The sequence below is a fragment of the Phocoena phocoena genome, chromosome 7 (assembly GCF_963924675.1).
Source record: "Phocoena phocoena chromosome 7, mPhoPho1.1, whole genome shotgun sequence".
NCBI lineage: Eukaryota > Metazoa > Chordata > Mammalia > Artiodactyla > Phocoenidae > Phocoena > Phocoena phocoena.
Genome location: NC_089225.1, coordinates 81,088,130 through 81,102,043, shown reverse-complemented (window position 1 = coordinate 81,102,043; position 13,914 = coordinate 81,088,130). Strand labels below are relative to the sequence as shown.

At 37.1% G+C, this 13,914-nt stretch overlaps 1 protein-coding gene across 1 annotated transcript in view; it reads left to right on the top strand.

The window, feature by feature from the left end:
* TRAK2 (trafficking kinesin protein 2) overlaps window positions 1-13,914 on the top strand; it is a 60,423-nt gene that overhangs the window by 28,455 nt on the left and 18,054 nt on the right. Inside the window, exons 3-6 of the mRNA XM_065880089.1 lie at window positions 2,485-2,679; window positions 10,889-10,965; window positions 12,504-12,620; window positions 13,618-13,827. Of these exons, the coding sequence (XP_065736161.1) occupies window positions 2,485-2,679; window positions 10,889-10,965; window positions 12,504-12,620; window positions 13,618-13,827 (599 nt within the window). The remainder of the gene's footprint in view (window positions 1-2,484; window positions 2,680-10,888; window positions 10,966-12,503; window positions 12,621-13,617; window positions 13,828-13,914) is intronic.

Here is a 13,914-nt window from a genome sequence, read left to right as displayed (position 1 = left end):
TTTTATTTTTTTTTTTGTGGTACACGGGCCTCTCACTGTTGTAGCCTCTCCCATTGCGGAGCACAGGCTCCGGATGCGTAGGCTCAGCGGCCATGACTCATGGGCCCAGCAGCTCTGCGGCATGTGGGATCCTCCCGGACCGGGGCACAAACCCGTGTCCCCTGCATCGGCAGGAGGACTCTCAACCACTGTGCCACCAGGGAGGCCCGATACCAGTTCTTTTGAGGCTTGTTTTTAATCTTTGCTATCTAAGTCTCTATATCACAAGACCATACTCTAGTATGCTTTATTCTGCATTAATTTAACCCTACTACCAGTAGGCATGACGCTTCTAGGATCTTTTGATTGTCCTAACTGTTCATGAGATTTTTCTACTTTGGCTAGATGAAATTCAGGCCTTTCTTCGCTTTGTGTAGGAGAGTAACTTAATAAAGATATGAAGATGTAGAGGAAAATATGAGTGTAATGAGGACAGACCACTTTTGAGGCCATATTCAAGAGAAACAAGAGGAGGCCTCGAACCTAAAGGGAGGCAAAGTGGCTAGAAAGAAGTGAGCATAAGGAAGGGACATTTGGAGGATAAAAATATTAAGACTGGACAATCAGGAAAGCAATAAATAGTACATTATCAAAAATATGGGGGCTTCCCTGGTGGCGCAGTGGTTGAGAATGTGCCTGCTAATGCAGGGGACACGGATTCGAGCCCTGGTCTGGGAGGATCCCACATGGCGCGGAGCAACTAGGCCCGTGAGCCACAACTACTGAGCCTGCACGTCTGGAGCCTGTGCTCCGCAACAAGAGAGGCCACGATAGTGAGAGGCCCATGCACCGCGATGAAGAGTGGCCCCCGCTTGCCACAACTAGAGAAAGCCCTCACACAGAAACGAAGACCCAACACAGCAAAAATAAATTAAGTAATTAATAAACTCCTACCCCCAACATCTTCTTTTGAAATATATATATATATAGAGAGAGAGAGAGGAGCAAATAGGATTTGCCCCTAAGGATGTTATTTGAATCTACTAAACCTTGATTGTGTACTCACTTTTAAAATTATTTTTTTGAAGTAGGGAATTGGTAATCTTGAATTTTCACAGAATTTTATTATTACTTATTAAAAGAAAATTTCTAGGGAATAGTAGTTCTTTTAATGAATGTTACTTTTTTCTTCATTTTCATTATACCCTTGAATGCCTAAGAGTCTGTTTTTAGCTCTGCATGTATTTATAGTCAACTTCTCTTCCTGCAGATTTATAATGACAATCTGTATGTGATATATTTGTGGCAGGAAAAATTTGAATAGTCGCATAGAATTCATAGTAATACAATTCGGATGTATTTTCAGAGCTCTTATTTAAGAGATCTGCTAAGGGTTGAGAGGAGCTTCTTTAGATCCATATTTAAGGTTTTAAATGTACCTCATCTCTGTGATTATATACCTCATCTTTGTGGTTATGAAGCCACTGCTTGTCCTTCTGGGTGAATAGGATTGTCTGATATTGTCAGTCTCCTTGTACTTGATTTGATTAATGTCAGCCTCCTCACTGTTAAGATCAAGTAGTTGAAATTTACTCTTTTAAGGTATGTTTTCTTAAAATGAACTTTGTTGTTCTTTGCCAGAGTTAGAACATGTTTCTTTATGCCACCCCCAAAGGAAATACCAGATCTCTTTTAAAAATGAGAGGGTTGATATGACATCCTGTATTTTCTCTATTTTAAGCTGTAGTATTTTAAGCATATTAAAAGAGATAACTTTTTTTTTTTTTTTGTAAACTGCTAAATTTGGGAGGTGTTAAATGATGGGCAGCATTTGGAATAAGAAGCCAGGAGCAAACACATGAAGGTGGAGAAGCCCAAGCGTGTTCAGAGAAGTATAAGCAGGGGGAGTTAGAGGTGTGCAAGTGAGCGAGTAGTGATGTGAAAGGTATTCAAGACTTTAAATGTATCACATTTTCAGTAAGTTAATTTTTTTTTATATCTAGCTTCTGTGAGAATGTAGTAAAATGTAATTTTTCCAGATTTTGAAGAATCCTCCCACAGAGTTCAATTCTGTTGTTAAAGAACATGTAATTTTATTCCTTTTGAACTCCTTTTCTTCTGGTTGTTTTGTGTTGCCTTTTTTCCCCGAAGCATATGTTATTTGAGATCAGATCTCTTGTAAGCAGCACTAAATATATTGATAAGGAAGAAATAAGAAATTTTAAACTTTAAAAACATAAGTGTATTCCCTAAGCAATATATTTTTAGATAGGATACAATTAAAATTCATGGTAATATTTTTACTATAGAAGTTCTCGTATTAAAGAAACCTAGAGAAAGGCCAACTGTAGTACCAGGATACAGTAATAAAAATCATCGGAGACATGGTATTGGCTAATGTTGCTTTGATTATCCTACTTTGACAAAACTAATTTCATCGATTTTTCTCTGTAGCCTAGAAAATTGAAATATATTGGATTCATTTACATGGAATCTCCTCTTTAGATGTGTGCTCCAATGAAGATCTCCCTGAAGTCGAGCTGGTGAGCCTGCTAGAAGAACAGCTACCCCAGTATAAGCTAAGAGTGGACTCTCTCTTTCTATATGAAAATCAAGACTGGACTCAGTCCCCACGCCAGCAGCGACATGGATCTGATGCCCTCTCTCCAGTCCTTGCTGAAGAGACTTTCCGTTATATGAGTGAGTATTTTAGAGTTTGTCCATTGAACTAAAGATCATGAATATCTTGGTGTTGACTTTTAAAACATTTGACATCCCTAGCCATTGTTCAGTTTGTATCTACTTTAACTTGAACTGATTTAACAACATGAAGAGATGGTTCTAATAGTGTTATGTCTGAATGCAGAAAGTTTATCATTCTTAAGACTCTGAGTGTCCAGGGTTGCAAGCATACTCAGAGGTTTCCATTTCTCTAATCTTTTACTCGATACTTTCCTCCAACTGTGGAGAAAAGGGAACTTAAAAAAAAAAAAAAGTAGTGAAAGTATTTAAAATTTAATATCCCTTTATATTTCACAGCATTTATTATCCTAATACTTTAATATCTTGAGCCATCAGCTTTTTGACTCTAATCTACCCTACTAAACTGATATAGTCACGGGAACTTGTCAAGTCATTAAGAAACGGAGTTCTTGGATACATAAGTAGCTTTAATAATGCCGAGGAGAAATACGTGCACACTGTATAGTAATCTTCATCATTTACTTAAGGATTCAGAGAATATTTCAGTGGGAAAGTAAGCCAAATTTGTCCTGAAAATAAGTCTGTTTTACACCACACTCTTTAAAAATGACAAAATTAAATAGGTCACTTTTTTTTTATTTTTTGCGGTACGTGGGCCTCTCACTGTTGTGGCCTCTCCCGTTGCGGAGCGCAGGCTCAGCAGCCATGGCTCACGGTCCCAGCTGTTCTGCGGCACGTGGGATCTTCCTGGACTGGGGCATGAACCCGTGTCCCCTGCATCAGCAGGCGGACTCTCAGCCACTACGCCACCAGAGAAGCCCCAGTAATCATTAACTTTTAATGGTACTTTCCTATAACCAGATTACTTACTGCTCAGAAAAAGAATTGTAAACATTGTTTAAATTTGAATTAGGAACTCAAATAGAACTGTATTTCTGTCCTCAACAATTCTTTTAATTAGCTGAATATTAAATTAAGGCCCTTAAGGTTTTCTTAACTTCATAGTTTGAGAAGTTACTTGCTTGAGATTTTCTAGAAAATGCTTTTTAAAAGGAACACTATTTTATTTCCATTTCCCTTTGTTCCCTGAGTTTTTAGATTTGTGAGAAAATTTCAAACTGAAATTTCATTGGGATAAATTTAGTTTGTCATTATTCTGATAAAGTGGCATAGAAAGTGCCCCTTAGTTTACATGTTCTTTGTCCTGTATGCTGCTGGAGGGGACAGTGAGGGAGACTAGCTAGAAAGATGTCTTAGATCATGATTTAATGGAGTTACTTTTAGGATGAATTTTAAGTAAAAAGACTGGGAAATAAAAGGTAAACAGATTCTAAACTACTTGGTTTATAGGACTTTACATAAACAAACCATAGTGTTCAAGGGAGCAATTTAAAACTTGAGATTAATAGGATGTTACAAGATCCATACTTCCAAGATCTGGAAAAGTGTCCTATTCCTTTCATCTAATGGTACTATTTTCACTTCAACAATTTGAAAATTAAACTACATATGATACACCTAATATCATGAAGCATAGAAGCTAGGATCATCATCCGTTCACTGATACTTTATCTCTGTACTGTACTTTAATTTCACTGTTATTTTAAAGGTATCAATTCTTTGGGTTAACAGTTCACTCAAATATAAATAAACTTCATTATGAATTTCTATCTTATGAATGTAAAAGATAAGTGATTTACTTTGTTTAGCAAATTGACCAAGATTTTAAAATCATGGGGACTTCTCTGGTGGCACAGTGGTTAAGACTCCTCCTGCCAATGCAGGGGACAAGGGTTCGATCCCTGGTCCAGGAAGATCCCACATGCCATGGAGCAACTAAGCCCGTGTACCACAACTACTGAGCCCTCGTGCTGCAACTACTGAAGCCTGTGCACCTAGAGCCCGTGCTCTGCAACAAGAGAAGCCACCTCAATGAGGAGCCTGCACACCGCAACGAGGAGTAGCCCCCGCTCACCACAACTAGAGAAAGCCTGCGCACAGCAATGAAGATCCAACGCAGCCAAAAATAAATTTAAAAATTTTTTTAAAAAAAGAACTTAAAAGGCATGATACAAACCATTCTCTTACCCTTTTCCACAGTTTTCTATGCCCTTGAGATGTCAAGATTTGTGGTTTAGAATAGTTACTACAGACCCTGGCAAGCCATCCTAGGGTTCAGCTCCCTGGTGCTGTTTCAGCCCCTTCTTATCCTGACTTACCTCACATGCCAGTAGATACTCATGCTCATTAAAATGAATTATAGCAGCTAATAAAAAGAGGCGGCACAGGCAGAGGCACTTTCTCTCTTATATAACACAAAGAAATTGAAAGAGCCATGAGAAGAAAACAAAGAAATTTGGAAGGAAACATGGGCAAGGTTTTGGGATGGGAACCTATCTCACATGAATAAAAGGACACTGGTTGTTCTTTGAATCCCCTACCAAACCAGAAAGAGATGGCTCTCAAGTGTTTTATTTTAAAAGTAAACAATGGGTGGGTCCAAAAAAGTAATTCTCTCCTAGTCCCTGCCTTACACAAAGTTTAAGATACTCAAAGAATGTTTTGCGTGCAGGGTTTTCTTAATTTTATTAAGAGAGAGCCCCACAGTGACATGGGGCAAGCAGTGCGATCAGATCACACTGTGACAGAAAGTACCATTTATTTGTTCGTGTGAAGGCTGAAAATAGAAACCTGATCTGCCCTTCAGGGTATTTTTTATTTGGGAGTAAGGGATCACCTGTACCACTTCCTAATGCATAAGAAAAAAGGAGGTGGTTATATAAGTTGTAATTAAGGCATCATTAATTACAAGTACTAAGTGATATTATATGTCATTAATGATGTGTAATAATTACACATCATTAATGACATATAATATCACTTGGTACTTGCTAAAAACACAGATCCTTGTGCTACCATCCCAGATCTACTGATTCAGAAACTCTGGGGGTGGGGCCCGTCTGTTTTAACAAGTCCTCCTGATAGTACTGGTGCACACTCAGATTTGAGAACCACTGATCTAAAGCTTTGTCACCAAAGCCATATGGCCATTTCACAGTGACATTAATTGGAGAATTTAAGGAATTAGGGAGGGTGTAGAATTTTGCAAAGAAATAGATTGTAGAAATTATTACTTCTGGTTGATAGTTATACTTTTCCTCAACTCTGCCCTTGAAAATCATTAACCTGTACTGGCAAGAAAGGAAATACAACAGATAATGTTCAGGAAGCATTAACCATAAGTCAAGTTGTAGAGGTTAGCGGATTCATAATTCCTCGCAACCAGTTCCACAGAAGAATTAAGCCATATGCCCTAAGACATTTATTGTAGAATGAATTACCTTATCACCTCTACATTATGTACTAGGTAGGTATTATTTGTCAGAGCATTTGTCAGAGATAACTCAAAGCATTATCTATGGGGCTTAATTCTCGCCTGGAACCCTGTTGAGAAAGGCTGTCCTAGACCGTATATATCACCAGCCTCCTTTTTGTTCTGCCTCAGTTCTTTTGAAGGCAGTTTTTTCTATTGCAGAAATGTTCTCTGTATTATAGTAGCAAGAACCACTTCTTTGGGGTTAAAACCTCAAGACCTGTCCGTAGTTATCAGGAGTTATTCTAGCTTTTACTCTGCCATGTGAAACTGTGTGTTTCGTTTTTGTTTTTTGTTGTCTTGCTTTTGTTTTTTGGTGTGGGAGGTTTGGAGAGTGATGAAAGATTAGAAGTCTTTTAAAAATTAGATAATTGGGGTAAAAACTCTAGACCTTGTAAAAGGACATATGAGAACTATTCAAGAACCATCTCATATAAATAACAGGGATATCAAAACGGATTAACATTGGCATTTTCCATCCTGAAAATGATTGGGGGATGGTTGATGTGAAATTACACAGATATAACATAGAGTAAGAATTAGTGAAGTGCTTATATATATCTCCCCATATTTTTTCAGGAATATTAGATTCTCCAAATATTAACCAAAAATGTTGAACATTAACTAACAACCTTCAGAAACCAAAAATGTTCTGTACAAATGTTTATTTTCTCCCTGATATATAATTTGTTCTTAGAGAGTTAGAAAGTTCATGTCTGGAAACAAACAAGGAGCATTGGTAATTTCTGTACCATTTAACATATTTTATTTTAACCTCTGAGAACTGAAGGAAAAATAGTATTTGATAGAATTATAATAAAGTCAGCCTGCTTGGCCCTGAATTCCTGGTTACAGAATTACAGTGAAGAATTAGTCTATCGCTTTGGAAGCATTTAATCACAATACTTAAATGCCAAGAGAATACTTAAGAGCTTTGCCCTGAGTACTTTTGGAATCATCCCAAGCAGCCTATCTTTATCAGGAGTATTGTGTTAGAGAAGAGAAGACAGAACTGATTAGGCTGCAGAGAGGAATCCTTTGTGTTCCTCTATGCTTTGTGTTCCTCTATGAATTGAGCAACTCGGTGCAGTTGAGGTGGCCCAGCCTTTGGGGCTTGGTGGTCTATAGACTGTTTCACTTAAAACATAAGAATTGGAGAATTCTGGTTGCATTATCTAACTTCTTTGCCATAATAAATATTTAAGCATTTGAAAATTCATTTTTCCTTTTTGAAACCTCTTAACAAGAGCTGCTACTTTTTGATTGCAATGATAACATTTGTTCTTCATGGAAAATTAGCAAAAAACTGAACAGAAAGCAACAGATCAACCATAACCCCTACTCAAAGATAACCACTATTAACATTTTGACTTATAGCCTTCCAGCGTCTCTTGTGTATAGACATGTATAGATATACTCACACGTTAAAAAGAAAAATGGGGCTCTCCTGGTGGCGCAGTGGTTGAGAGTCCACCTGCCAATGCAAGGGACATGGGTTCATGCCCCGGTCCGGGAAGATCCCACATGCCACGGAGCATCTAGGCCGGTGAGCCATGGCCGCTGAGCCTGCGCGTCCGGAGCCTGTGCTCCGCAATGGGAGAGGCCACAACAGTGAGAGGCCCGTGTACCGCAATAAATAAATAAATAAATAAAATGGTACGTATGTTGTTTTATAACTTGTGTTCACAGATAAATACTCTAATATTTCATCAGATAAAAGCCTTTTGATCGTGGTGGGACTGTGGTAGAAACAGCAACATGGTGCAAAGAGCCCATTTCCGCCACTGAGAATGAACAGACCCAAGTTTTTTCTTATGACTTTGTGAGACGGGAGTTGTTATCACCTCATTATTATATTGGCTTTGACACTAATAGTTTGCTTTGCTGTCTTGGACATGTCACATAATTCCTCTTAGTCAAGGTTCCTTATATAAGAAAAAGAGATCATTAAACTAGGTAACTTCTTAAGGTTCAGCTTTAAATTGTCAGACTATGACAGATGGTAAGCATTTATGGGAAATATATTTTAGTTTCTCCTCACTAAAACATATTTTATTCTAAACACTTCTGTATTACTGTGTCCTTCATTTTCTATTCCCCTTTCATCATGTGTGACTGGTATCTCACAGTATTTTATTACATCCTTAATTTACTGGTTTGACTTCAGATTAAATTTGCCACTTCATCTTCAACTCTTATCAGTCGTATAATATAAGCCATGTCATGTATTTTTTAAATTAGTTGTATAAAAACTGTTTTTATCTGAGTCTCCAGGATTGCTGGTTCTTGCTTTGAGTGTTAACCCTGGATCAGTAGTTTTCATCCCTAGCTTCACGTCAGAACATCTGGCATATTTTACGTACTACCTGTGCCCTGGACTTCCTCCAAATGAATTAAATTAGAATCTGGAGTTGAGACCCACTGCCCTGCATTACTTTTGTTTTTGCAACCATTGGCTAGTTTTCTGTAGTTTAGAGTGTGGATATATTGACTTGATTTTTTTCCCGTGTATTATTGAGACAAGCAGTAGAAGAGACCACACGCTGTTAGTATCTGCCATAATTTTTAATCCTTTGTTCCTGCTATGCTACCAAGTTAAACTGTGAAGATTCCTGGCCCAAAAGCCTATTTCCCTTATCCCTGAGGTTAAATTATAGTTTAATTTATACTAATAAGTAAAAATTCTCTACTTGTAAATAAAAATTCTTTTGGAGTAAAAATGTTTCTTTCTAGTGTTTTTGTTGTTGTTGTTGTTTTTAGTTTTCTTATTTTCAATTTAAAACTTTTTCAGCTATCTCCTAACACTATCAACCCCAACACTTTGTTTTACTTTTAACTAGAAGTAAGACTATCATTAATAATTAAGCTCTGGGTAATTCCCAGTTTCATATTTTTTAATTTTTATTTTTTTATATTTATTTATTTTTTATTTATTTTATTTTTTTTTGGTTGCGCCGGGTCTTAGTTGCAGCAGGCAGGCTCCTTAGTTGTGGCTCATGGGCTCCTTAGTTATGTTACATGTGCTCCTTAGTTGTGGCCAGCAGGCTCCTTAGTTGTGCATGCACATGGGATCTAGTTTCCTGACCAGGGATCGAACCTGCGTCCCCTACATTGGAAGGCAGATTCTTAACCACTGCGCCACCAGGCAAGTCCCAATTCCCAGTTTCATTTTAAGCAGTGGTGCTAAGAAGAAAAATTAAAAGCTCAGATTAGAGTAAAACCTATCTAATGGTGTCTTTTGAGCAGCCTTAAGTGTTAAGATGGGACTAAAGAAGTATAGATGACTTAAATCATAGTTTCTGCTGCCAACTCAGTGTATTATTTACAGAGAATTTTAAATCAGGGCTGTTTCATACATACCAGTTGTGTTTAAAGAGTATAGCTGTAAATAGTTACATGATACCTAGCAGTTTACTAAATACTACTTAGCAGATTATCATATTTGAACCTCCTAATGACCTTGTGAGAGGTTATCAGCTTCATATTATAAATGTGGAATCTGAATCTCAGAATGGGGAAGTGACTTGTTCGAGCTCACTCAAATATGTGAATTCAACTTTTCTGCTTCAAACCTCTGATTTTTCACACTTCAAGGCAAACTAATTTTAAAAGCAGTCTAAGTCAAACACAAGTCTGTTTCATGTAATGCACTCCAAAGTCAAAAGATCCCTCTTTTATTATGCATCATTACCACCATTACCTTTATTATGCATCATTACCTTATTGCTAACTGTGATTGTGGAATCATTAGGATCATATCTGTTCTCTTCTTTGGAGCTAAATTAGTCAAGTGCAGTTCCTGAATTTATGGAGTGCCAGAAATAATGGGTTTGAGTTATGCAAGGAATACTGTAGTGTACAGTTTAGTTTATAGCAAAGGCCTACATATGATGAAGCTTATCATAAAGGAAAAGGATTTTTAATTAAGCTAAAAAGTGTTATGGTTCATAATAGAATTACAAGAAGTCCTACAAGTCCTATTCCTTGTCTATTGATACTAGCTCACATGACAGGTGATCATAGATGTTCGAGATAATCACAACAGAATTCTAATTAAATTCCTTTATACATAACTCCTCATGAACTCGCCCCTCAATAACTTTAATTTAGATTAGGATGTAAAACAATTGGTGGTTCAGTTCATTCTCCAGTCTCACATTCTCTAGTGTGAGTGAACCAAAGTTCCAATCTTTTTTTAAAATTAATTAATTAATTAAATAAAATTTATTTTATAAAATAAAATTTATTTATTTTATAAATAAATTTTGGCTGCATTGGGTCTTCAGTGCTGCGCACGGGCTTCCTCTAGTTGTGGCGAGCGGGGGCTACTCTTCACTGTGGTACACAGGCTTCTCACTGCGGTGGCTTCTCTTGTTGCAGAGCATGGGCTCTAGGCGCACGGGCTTTAGTAGTTGTGGCACACGGGCTTAATTGCTCTGCGGCATGTGGGATCTTCCTGGACCAGAGCTCGAACCCACGTACCCTGCATTGGCAGGTGGATTCTAAACCACTGCGTTACCAGGGAAGTCCCCAAAGTTCCAGTCTTACCAAGGGAAGAGGAGACAGTCAGGAGGTAGCTGCCTTGTGATCATTTGATACTTTCTTAATTTATTGTATGATGTACATTTTGTTTGTAGTAATTGGTCCATTTCCTGAGTGTCTAACACATGAAATATTTCTTTCCCTTTTCTTTTTTCACCTATTTTTTAATTCTGAATGGCTTTTTGTAAAAGCCTGGGTTGTTTGTTGTGTTGTTATCTTTCAATTCTTATGACTGTTTAAAACTTTGTGTTATTTCTATATCCTATAAACTGTTGTTTTTAACTATCTTAGTTCTAGGCACAGACAGGGTGGAGCAGATGACCAAAACGTACAATGACATCGACATGGTTACACATCTCCTGGCAGAGGTAGGAATATGTCTTTTTTTTCTCCAGTACAAAAAGCTAAAACTTGAAGATCATTTAGAATCTATCAAATTTGCATATCAATGAAAAATGATGATGTCTTTGCTGTAGGTTGTTCTGTATAAGGTTGTTACAGGTAGAACAACTGGCATACCAACTGGCATTCCAAAGAAGATGGCTCCTGAAGTTTATTGTTATGAAATTGTAGAGGGCTTAATTTTTTGTTATTGTGTTATAATGGTGCTGGCTGGCTTCTCTGTCCTAGAAAAGCAATCTTTTAAAAAAAATTTTTTTTAAGTAAATCCTTGGTGTCACTCACCCTGAAAAGAGCTGCCCATTCAAGAAGCAGCTCCATTGCAAATCAACACCAATAGTTTGAAGCATCTTCCCTTTTCTACTTTTATTCAGGCTATTATTTGAGCTCACTTTGTCCATGACATTTTTAGTATGTATAGTATATCTCTTCGAAGTGGCGGTCAAGAGGTCTCTCCCTATGCTTCAGTTTCAGTTGATCTGATGGAAATTTCAGTCTTTCTCTTTGAAGTACCCTTCTCCCCATATGCCCCCCTAACCCTCAGCAGCTCCCCAGAATGATTTTGTGTATGCCACTTAGCCTATGTTGAAAATGAGGTAAGTGGGCCTTGAAAATTTGGAGATAATCCATCCACCTGTTTTCATGTTGCTGTGGACCAAAAAAATAGAAGCATAATTTTATTTACAGCGATTAATGTAAGTGGAACCCATTCTCAAATACTATAAGGCACTCAGATGTATATTGATAGTTTTCCACCTTACAGAATACAATCCTCACTACCACCATGTCGAGGATTCCTGTGCCTTGCTAAGTATCACCATCTACCCAGAAAGAGTAACTCTTGCCTTGCTTGACTTTTCTATAGGCTTTCCTGCATCATTACCACCAATTTCTTCAGACTCCCTTCTTTTCTACACTCTAAGAAGAACCCTATAGCCTCAAAATGTCCAGTCTATTATATCCCCTGTTTTATTTCACATCATGATTCTTATACCAGTTGACAATAGGGCTCTTGATTATGCTTTCCTCTAAGTCTCTGGCTCTGAATGCATATAAGCTTTGCCCTAATTGGAACTGTATTCAACCTGCCTACTGTATCATTACCATGCTTAATAGACAAATGCATTCAACAAATATTTATTTGGCTTTTACTGTGTGTCAGGCCCTGTCCCCATTTTTACAGACTATATTGATTTTGTAAGTCCCTAAAGTCATAAGTTGAAAAGTTGGGTTGCTCTATCCTAATTAATGGGGTGATCAGTAAACCTCACTTGATATCAAGAAATGCCCTCTTGCATTTATAACTGTGGTGGTCATCCATTTGACTAATGTATACTAAACATCATTTGTGTGTCAGGCCCTGTATTCATTTGTAATATCTGGGCATTAAAATGGATCTTGATGCTTTCTAGGACATTGCTTTTGAGTTTAGCAAAAGTGACTGCAGAATTTTAAACTACCACTTAATTTTGTTTGTACTCAAAAGGTGTGTTTGGTATTTTAACAGAGGGATCGTGATCTGGAGCTAGCTGCTCGAATTGGACAAGCTCTCTTAAAGCGGAACCATGCCTTGTCTGAGCACAATGAAGCCCTCGAGGAGCAACTGGGACAAGCCTTTGATCAAGTAAGTCCTGGATCAAGTATTTGCAGCATGAAGCAATTAGGTCTTGGGAAATGGAGAATTTATTTTCCTGGGTGTCCCTGAAGTGATGACAATAGTATCCATTAAACTAACCAGTAGAGAAATGAAGTGTTATTGTACAGAGGAGTACTCATGTGACTCTACCTTAGTCAATATAAAAGCTTGTATTCAGTACCTACAGTACTTGTGGCATCCTGCTTAGATTCTAACACTTTATCCTTACTCCTTTCTATAGATTTTTTGTGTGATCTTATCTTAAATTTATTTTTTTTAAATGTACCCCCAAATAATAGGTACCCAAAGGAAGTATCTTTATTCAGAAACCCAAACAAAAGGAGAAAAGAAAAGGAAAAGAAATTTTTGAAACTATATTTATCCCATAGCAATAAATATTTTTAGTGAGAACTGATTTATTATTAATTTGAATGGTTACATTTTAAATCTTCCATAATTTGTTATTATCTGGTTTCATTTATATTTTATAAATCATCATGTTTAATAACATTCAAGTCTTTGTGTTAAAAGTACTTATTCCCTAGAACTAAAGTTGGGAAGTCATGTATAGTTATGCAGCTTATAAAATACAAACCTTTAGGATGAGAATTTGAAGTAAGGTTCTATTCTGATACTTTGAAGTTTCTTCCATTTTGTTTTGTTTTGAATTGTGAATGTATCATCTTATGTGAAATTTTCCTCCTATATTCCCATTATATAGAATATGGAAATTGGCTTTTCTTTTCACCTAGTATAGAGAAAGCTGTATTTGTTGAGTTAATGCTCTAAAATTATAGCTTAGGAAGTATCTGAGGTTTGTTACTCTCTTTGTAGCCCTTGTTACTTTAGTCAGTAAAACCTAACAGCTGATTTTATGACTTTGTTGTATGGTGAGAAACAATTGCTCCGTGAATTAGAAGCTATATTACTTGTAAATAATGCAAAATAAAGACCATCTTGTAAATCAAACCCTTTTGATGTACAGGTTAATCAACTGCAGCATGAGCTGTCCAAGAAAGATGAGTTACTTCGAGTTGTCTCCATTGCTTCTGAAGAGAGTGAAACTGATTCCAGCTGCTCTACACCTCTTCGCTTCAGTGAGTCCTTTAGCTTATCTCAAGGTTTGCTGCAGTTGGACATGCTGCAAGAAAAGCTCAAGGAACTGGAAGAAGAGAATATGGTTCTTCGATCCAAGGTACAGTCAACTTAATTCTCACTCTCCTTTACCTTAAAGGCTATAAGGTTTAGGTCCAGGTAGTATTAAGGTGAAATATGGCATAAC